At 42.3% G+C, this 8,808-nt stretch overlaps 1 protein-coding gene across 1 annotated transcript; it reads right to left on the bottom strand.

Annotated features, from left to right (window-relative positions):
• Positions 1–2,218: 2,218 nt before the first annotated feature.
• Positions 2,219–6,910, bottom strand: LOC125532485 (periodic tryptophan protein 1 homolog). The gene is made up of 16 exons (XM_048696543.1): positions 6,598–6,910; positions 6,296–6,513; positions 6,117–6,202; positions 5,923–6,027; positions 5,498–5,624; positions 5,329–5,387; positions 5,150–5,221; positions 4,443–4,510; positions 4,261–4,357; positions 4,103–4,171; positions 3,561–3,659; positions 3,086–3,226; positions 2,969–2,998; positions 2,818–2,880; positions 2,613–2,690; positions 2,219–2,524 (listed from the first exon to the last, which is right to left on the bottom strand). The coding sequence occupies exons 1-16, from the start codon at positions 6,714–6,716 to the stop codon at positions 2,429–2,431; spliced, it is 1,527 nt and encodes a 508-aa protein (XP_048552500.1). The 5' UTR covers positions 6,717–6,910; the 3' UTR covers positions 2,219–2,428.
• Between the last annotated feature and the right edge of the window lie 1,898 nt (positions 6,911–8,808).

Raw genomic sequence — 8,808 nt, 5'->3', positions numbered from 1 at the left:
AGTTGGCCGGGACTCCGTGAACCGCTGGGCGTCAACCTGTATATATAAAGGGACAACCCGGCGGCGGTTTAGGGCAAGAAAGAAGAGATCGAAAGCTAGGTCAAGTGCATTCGCTCCCTGGTAATCGAGATGGAGATCTTATTTTCAAGACTCGTTGCCTCTTTTCTCCACACGGCAATCGATCGGTTCATATTCGCTGCCTGCACGTACGTGTATCAAGGAAAAGAACTTGTGGTTTAGGAATCACATTACCTGCGTTGTATTACTAGCTAGAAACTTTTTTTAAGAGTACGCATGAGTGTGTATATCTTATATTAATAAAAGAGGGATAGAACCCTGTCCACAAAGTTACAACTCTTTTTTTTTGTGAGAACACAAAATTACAACTCGTGCACAAGCGCACGTGACTCCGCCATACAAGTGAACTACTCACCACTCACCCGCCTAAACACCTCGACAAATAAACTCGCGAGATCCCCTCGGAGTAGCCCAGCCTCCATCCAAGATCGCCCCTCTCTGCCTATCTTTCTGATTACCCCGTGCATCGATGGAGTAGCTCCATCGAAAACCACCACATTTTAGTGCTTCCATAATTGCCAGACAACGAGAAATAGTGAAGTGTGCAGGTCCTTCATACCGTGATCTTATACCATGAGGGATGCACTCCACGGCAGTAGCGTATCATTCCGGTGCTTCCACAATTTCCAGACAACGAGAAGTAGCAAACTGTGCAGATCCTTCATACACGATCTTGTACTAGTTAGAACTTAGCCGGTATAATTGGTAAAAGTTTAAACGCAATTTGCTGAACCAAATAGCAACAATTGCTAGAGTATTACTTGATCTTATTGCACAACTATATTTCCACATATATGTCAGGCATTATTTCTTTCTTGGGACAAGTAAATATGTAAGCCAATTTGGCTGGGCTGGAAAACTAAGGAGCGGGTAAAGGAGGAGGGGTTGTCGTCGCCAGTAACATGTCTTGTGAAGACGAGGATTTTTTACACACTGCCTTGCATTCGGCCATAGTCCAGTGGCAGTTGTTATCTGCCAAACAACAGACGCAATCTTCTGGAGTACTACGGCATTTACTCTTAACGCATAGCCCGTTTGGTAAATCGATCTTCTCGCTATCGATGTCATCTATGATTCGGCCTATGGGATAACAAACGAACAACTGTTATGCAAAAGAAAAATTAGAGTGAATAAATAACTGTGCAACAGATTAGACAAGAAACAAATGAAAAAGGCTTTAGTAGCTCTACTACATACTTCCAGGATAAGGAGGAAAAATTAAGTGTGCATAACCTGATTGTTGTGCTTACATTGAGCAACAGTAGCAGAGTGTACGAGATATAGAGACAATAGGGCTAGTGCAAGAATGCGAATCGTGTACTTGTCCATACCCCGGCCGATACAGCAGTAGCTAGGCAGGCACTCACTTTGGTTGCCAATGAGAAATATTTACTTATTGTAGAATATTTTCCTAGCAATCAACACATTACTCGTAGATATAGAGAGACTGGGAGAATTGAGATCCGGTTCTATAACTCAACCCGATACCGTGCAGTAAACACTGAACAATAAATTTGGAATTATTTCATAATATGTACCCTTAGTGAAGGCCCCTGGCACATAAATCAAGATTATTTTTCTCCTTTTTAGACAAGTTTCAATAATTGGTGACAAAAATACAAACAGGTTAAGAAATTATTGATTGTCGGAATTATCTCTTATGTTTTTTTTGAACATGGAATTATCTCTTATGTTTATATTTCTATATTTCCAAATTGTGATTCTTCAATACTTATTGCCTTGTATGATATAGTACCACTGCTATTAGCAATAGTATTAATTAGGTCTAGATTTTGAATGAGGTAGTATGAATTATACTCCCTCCGTTCCTAAATAAGTCTTTATAGAAATTTCATTACAAACTATATACGGATGTATATAGACATAGTTTAGGGTGCAGATTCACTCATTTTGCTCTGTATGTTGTCCATCATGAAATCTCTAAAAGACTTATATTTAGGGTATGTAGTCCATAATGGAATCCCAAAAAGGACTTATATTTAGGAACGGAAGGAGTATTTAACTAAATGCCCATGAACTGGTCAATCGCGCTTTGAAATAGAGGGGGTATAAAACAGCTAACTTGACTTCTCTGAAGACTAATGCACCTTACATTTTGAAACATTTGAAACAGAGGGAGTATAAAACAGCTATCTTTGACTTCCTTTTTCTAGGTCCAAATAAAACGGAATCCATGATAAACTGCGAACTCCCGCTACAGATCCATTTCAGCTGTCGTTTGGTTGTACATATATAAATAAATCCATGCTCCCATTACATTGCACCCAGTAACAAAACTGAAACGCGAAAAAATCTATTCTACCACATAGCCAGAAACAGCTCGAGCCCATCATTCTGTGGGGGATTCGCTTCGCAGAGCTGGTGCATTTTGCCGCCCCTTACCAAATTTGTTGGCGACGGCGGGTTCAGACAGTGTGTTCCAGACCTGCCAAACACGCGAGAAGTGTCCGTCAGTGGAAGAGCCACACATGGAAGCTTCGACAGACCACGTATACCAAGGGGGTGGTGCTTACCTTCAGTTTGCCTTTCGATCCTCCGCACGCTAACAGGAAGGGGTTGTCGATCGAAAACGACACCGAGAATATAGCTCCCTGGAAACAACAAAACAGATGGATGAGCAACATGGTACAGCTCCCTGGAACAGAATATAGCTCCACATTGCAGTAATTCTTTCCTTCTACAGATGGACAAGGGGTGTAATTCGGCCAGAATACGTACAAGCTTAGGATTCAGCGACGAGACACACGAAGGCTGGTTATTCGATAGATCCCAGAGCTTCACCTGTGTTTACAGATAGATATGTAAGCAACTGGTTGGATCAATACCACGAGTGTTAATAGCTTCTTCAGCGCAAAGTTAATAAACACACCATTTTGTCAGTTGAACCAGTCGCAAGAAACTGCAAAAAAAATGGCAGGGTCAGTAATTCGGTTGATGTGGCTGCATCTCTCTTTATTTAGCACACTGAAATGAAAATGTAACATACGTTAGGGGTAGAAGGTGCGAAAGATATGGAAGAAACGGCCTTTTCGTGTGCATGCAGAGTAAAAATCGGCTGTCCAGGATTTGAATTTGATGAAGCTGTCCGAATATCAAATGCTTGAACCATCCCATTTTCAAGACTAACCTGCAAGACCCAGCATCCACATTATTATACCATCGAGTATATAACACATGCAACAAAAAGAAAAACAGAAATACAAATTCATTCTGAGATTATGACTTAGTATAGCCTTAAACAATTAACTGCAGGGGTCCAAAGATGCTAACTACAGACTTGCTTCATGAAAAAGCAGAACTCTTTTCATCTGGATTTCAATCATGTTGTTTCTAATGGAAACTTCACTAAAGCTTAGCACAAGGTTGTTTGTCTGTCAGAAATTTGCAATTGTTCTATAAAACGACAGATAATTGAGTTGAACCATTTTAGCATATACGTAAAATACAATGAATTCACTTACCACAAAGGAGTGTTCATTGTGTGGATCACAAACTAAGCTCTCTACATCTGCTTCGACAGGCCATTTATGACAACATTGTCCACTGTCTTTCATATCTGTCTGTAAAATGTTACCAATATAAGTTCAGTGGATGTAAGTACAAAATATATAAAAATAAGCAACAACCTTCTCAACAAGAATGTCAAATAAACACTGAACTGCATCTCAAAATATCTATGGTAACACAACAGTCCGCTTCACAAGAATGGCAAATCAAATTATCTTCTTCACCTATGAAGGTGAACTCCCAGAACCAAAAGAAGGTAGTAGTAAGCAATATGTTATATAACTAGTATGATCACCTTTAATTAGTGGCTACTCATCCAAAACTGGTTAGTATCCACAGCTCAATTACACAAGTGGACGAGATTATTATTTGCTGACATGCTAGAGATCAGCATGCTGATACACTCTAGTCAAGTGACAAACAACCAGAATATGTAATAAGCAGCAGCAGAAATTTCAGGAGAATAATTCACATGATAGCCAAGGACATCCATTACCATGGCAATTGTTCTATCAAAAGATCCACTGAGAAGAACTTCAGGTGACCTCCAGGCAACTGATTGAACCTACATGTTGGGCAAAAGGAAAATATGCCATCACAATATTTCAGACCAATACATACAGAATTCAAGAAGAATGTAGTATCAATTATCACCTTGTCATCATGATGTTGCAGTGTGACTAAACATTTACCAGCACTTAAGTCCCAAACTTTCACAGTTTTGTCTGCACTTGCACTAGCTAGAGCATTCCTGAAGTAAAGGAGTAATCAGCAGGGGTCCAGTAAGTGATAAGAGAGTGGGAGATGTGGTCACTTGAGCTGAAACCAAAACGCACCTCACCACCGTGTTCCACGCAAGACCAAGCACAGAACTTCTATGGCTACCCTTCTTATATGTTTTTCCCTGCAGATGACATGCAGCATGAATAATGTAGCTAAGGATTCAAGGAAGGAATGAATGCTCACCCACTCACAGGCATACGTGAATCATAATATCATGAATACGAAGTACCAACATTTGTTCTACACACATTGTACCCTCATCCAATCAGCATCATTTTGCACCAACATAGTCAATTTGACAGCCAAAAAGCAACACAATCTACACCTTAACTTACTGAACCTACTAGGACCTGTGTAACATACTTAGCAAGGAACAATTGAATAGATCAATTCAATCTCGTTTCATGTGCCTTCTGTTTAGGTGGAGTTAGCCTGGATCTCAACCATCCATTTCAGCACATTTAGTGGGATAGGAAGCTAGTAAGCTACACGGGCAACATACTGGTAATGTTAGGTCACACTCTCAGTCAATCTCAATCTAGCCTAAGTTTAGAGACTACGAGACCAGGTTGCAGATTTCCCCACATGATAACCTGCTGTGGTTGCCATTGAAATCAAAGGGGAAAAGAACATAAAATTGGGGGGATGTTGGGAATGTCAAGATAAGACTTAACAATGAGAGCAAGAAAAGGAGTCACCGGAAGCAAATAAGCAATCAAAAACTTCAAAATATCTCAACAATGGAATATTAGTAGCATACCTTTTTCCCCTTAACTTTCTTCTTCTTTTTTGAAACTCCTCCTAGCACATAATGTGGTTCGACCTCGTCGACCTGTTACATAACATGAAAGTCCACAAAACAGTACATTAATTTCTTTGAAGCAGAGCAATGCAAGGCCATTTACGAAACAATAGTCACGTGTGTTTCTGAAAACTTACGACATCCAAGTTCCATATTTCAATTGTAGGATCCATGGTGCCAACAGCTATGAAATTTCCTGCAGCACAAGACGAGGAACGGAGTAAAGCCTTAGCATATAGCTTTCTTCTGCAGAAACAATTTGGCAACTCTTTACTTGTCAAAACTCAAGTGACACCACAATTTAACCTTTCTGTTCGCCATCCTGACGGTTAAAATCCATCCAAGCTGTGCAGAGCGGAAAATCTGATAGAGGGACCTCATGGTGCACAAACATATTAGGATCCCCATCTTCCAGTTCTTCCACTATACTAACCTGTCATACATAATAAGGCCACTGGTCACACCTTCATGCAGTCCAACCGAAAACAGAGGCTATATGAGCTAGTAACCCCCAGCAAAGAGAGGCACGGAGTAATATATGGAGACTAATGTGAACTAAGTACATTCTGCCTTAATCAATCTTACATATTTACTCAATACAACCAGCATTAAGCCCAGAATTCGATTGCTCCACATAAGAGCTTGGTCTTTACATTCTTGTATAAGTGTGAAAAAGGAAGCATGGCATCATTTTTACAAGATGCGATAAGACATTGTTACTCGACACTTGCCTGGAGAGAATTGAATTCATCCTCGTTATGAGCACAAACAATCACTATATCGGTAGGTTTGATAGTCATGTCCTCAATCTCCTCATCGTCGTCCTCGCCATCGTCCTAATAAGGCAGCGAAGGGGGGTCATTCACCTTAAACGCAATAGCGAATACTAGCATATTTCTATCATGGCAAGAGAAAGCATACTCACATCGTCGTCGTTCTTGATGATATAGGGGTCCTCTTCGTTGCTTTTGTAGTACAAGTCCCCCAACCCGGTGCTGAAAAGCTCGAGCCCTGACCACAAGACAAGTTACAGCTCAAGTATCAGTCGGTCACGCAGGACCTGGCTGCAGGGGAGGGGTCAGTCAGGGGAGCACGAGCGCCTACCATCCTCCTCCTCGTCGTAGGCGTCCATGTTGAGCTCGGCGAGCCCGTCGGAAACGTCGCCGACGGCGCCCGAGCCCGAGCTGCTCTTGGTCCCGAGCGCCTTGGCGGCGGCCTTGGCCTGGGCGACCTCGTCGACCTCCTCGTCCTCGGCGCCGTCTACCTCCATCACGGCGTCGTCGTCCTCGTCCCCGTCCGCGTCGTCGGCGTCGCTCCCGGCCCTGCAAGCAGACACCACGCGGTTCAGAAGGGCGGAACGGAGGAAGAGGAGGAGGGGGGGAGGAAAGCGGCCGCGGGGAGCTTACTCTCTGCCGAGGGCGATTTTCTTCATGGCCTCCTCGATCTCCTCCTTGGTGGGCGGCTCCGCCTCGATGGGGACGCTCTTGGCGGCGCCCCTCGGCACCCAGGACATGGCGGAGATCATCGCGGCCGAGCCGACGAGGGCACGCGGAGGGCGAGGGGTTCTGGCTCTGTGGACGCGGGTGGGTGGCGCGCTCCGGTGGCGGAACGACCGGGGCTGGGGCGGAGAAGAGAGGGAGAGTGAGGCCGGCGGCGAGGTTGGTGTGGTGGCGGGAGGAAGGGGGCGGTGGAATAGGGTGGGGAGAGTGGTCGAGGACGAGGGTTTTGCTCTGCCTCCAGGGCTTCTATTGGGCTGTAATGGGCTGGGCCATGCGGGAGGGCTTGCCTTTGCTTCCATCTCCACCAACATAATCCAGAGATGGCCCAATTCTGATAGAGTCCCCCACTTTTAAAAGGAAAAGGTTTAAATTCAGCCGATTGAAATCTAACATTCTTAAGAAGTTGATCCCCACTACTAGCTATTCTCTCAACATGCACACTATCCACATGTTGGAGTGAATCACTAATTCAGAGAAGCCATTTTGGAGTGAATCAATCTAAAAAAGTCCTTTGGTTGGTCTGTCTATTTTGCAGAGATAAACTTCATTAATCGAAGTAGCATATGTTGGAGAACATGTGTAAATCGTTATAGTTATTCTTCCTCTATTCATGTTTTCAAGCAGCATCTATTAAGAAAGCTAATTCTATTTCAAGGATAATAATACAAGCTTGGTTGAGCTTTGGTTCTACAATTTGAATTTAGAGGTAAGGCTTTTGTGTAATATTGCGGAATACACTCCTTTTTTGTACTGATGGGATTCCTTTCCTATTAGAAAATATAGAGATTATGGCAGGCCTCAGCAGCATGTGATATTTCAATCTGGTCTTGAAAGACAGTCCAAATCAATGGAAGATCCAATGAGAGATCTAGAGATGTGCCAGAGGAGGGAGATGTGGGAAATTTTACTAGGTTTTCCTGGTTCTTTTTGGGTTTATGTCACGTTCCCTACAAACTTGTGCCCCCTGTAAATTACGTTTCTGTTTTCCTTCTATAAGAAAAGGCAGTACTCCTGCTGGTTCCTTAAAAATATTGTGGTAAAATTAGACTATGTCTGTTCCTTTGGAAAAAATTTGGGCAATCTGTCTTCAGATTCTATCTAATTTCAACGCACATATTAGTTTTAAGCGTCTACTTCTGTGTAGGACATAGGGCTATCTTGCTAAGCAATGTCGCATTGGACTAGCGGCACGCTCAAGTGTTTTTGCAATGACAAACCTCCAAAATCGGATGCATTACTAATGCATATTCTCTTCCCAGATGTTTACCATTAGTAGTGCAATATTTGAGTATTCTGTATGGGCCTCTTTTGCTTTCTTTCTCAGTGCTACTGCTGCTCACCTCTTGCATCCGTGCTTAGTGGCTCAGCGCCCTCTTTGTAGTAACTTATTTTCAGGTATTTTCTTATGAACAACCTTCGGATCTTCCATCACAATAAATGGTTTTCTTTTGTGCCATTTTTATCAGATTTGTCATATCTCTGTGCATAGGTGTAGTCTGTTTAAATATATAATTTTTTGGTTTCTGCCAGTCCACATATGTATCAATTTGAAGAACTGAAATTTGATCCTTTATCAAGTGTTAAATGCATATTCTAATTTCCATGTCGATGTTACAAAACAGTTTTTTCCCTAATGAGACCGTCAATAATTAGGTGTTTTTCTTTGTTGTTTGCTGAATGTGAGATGATCCCACACTCAACATGACTGGATGGCAGGAAGCAATTTACTCTCTCTGTTCCTGATGTGATCTTCAAAATAAATATATTTTTCACTTTCTTTCATTAGTAGGTCAAATATACATGGTAGTTTCCTCTTCACTTTCAGGTTTTAAATTGCTACTCCCTCCATTCCACAATGTAGTGCTTCCTCTATCCCTGTGCTTCAACTTTGACCGTAAATTTAACTACCAAGACCGATTGCGGCGGAAGCAAAAATTATATCAGTGAATTCGTATTCGAAAGAAGTTTTCAGTTATATAATTTTTTCTCCCGCCGCAGTTGGTCTTGTTGGTTAAATTTATGGTCAAAGTTGGACCTCGGGAAGCGCGGACGCACTATATTTTAAAATGGGGAGAGTATAAGAAGGTCCAGTGCCGTCAGCCCATTTTGACCTTTTGT

This window comes from Triticum urartu, chromosome 1 (genome assembly GCF_003073215.2).
Source record: "Triticum urartu cultivar G1812 chromosome 1, Tu2.1, whole genome shotgun sequence".
Classification (NCBI taxonomy): Eukaryota; Viridiplantae; Streptophyta; class Magnoliopsida; order Poales; family Poaceae; genus Triticum; species Triticum urartu.
The sequence above is the reverse complement of the archived record's forward strand: the minus strand, read 5'-3'. Positions and strand labels throughout refer to the sequence as shown.

What these genes read in the sequence shown, in the direction of transcription:
- LOC125532485 (XM_048696543.1), bottom strand. Translation starts at nt 6,716, where the DNA reads ATGATCTCCGCCATGTCCTGGGTGCCGAGGGGCGCCGCCAAGAGCGTC. An exon ending in ATGAATTCAATTCTCTCCAG is followed by an intron (nt 5,625 to 5,922) that starts GCAAGTGTCGAG and finishes TATGTATGACAG; the next exon opens with GTTAGTATAGTGGAAGAACT. An exon ending in CTGGTTCAACTGACAAAATG is followed by an intron (nt 2,881 to 2,968) that starts GTGTGTTTATTA and finishes CTGTAAACACAG; the next exon opens with GTGAAGCTCTGGGATCTATC.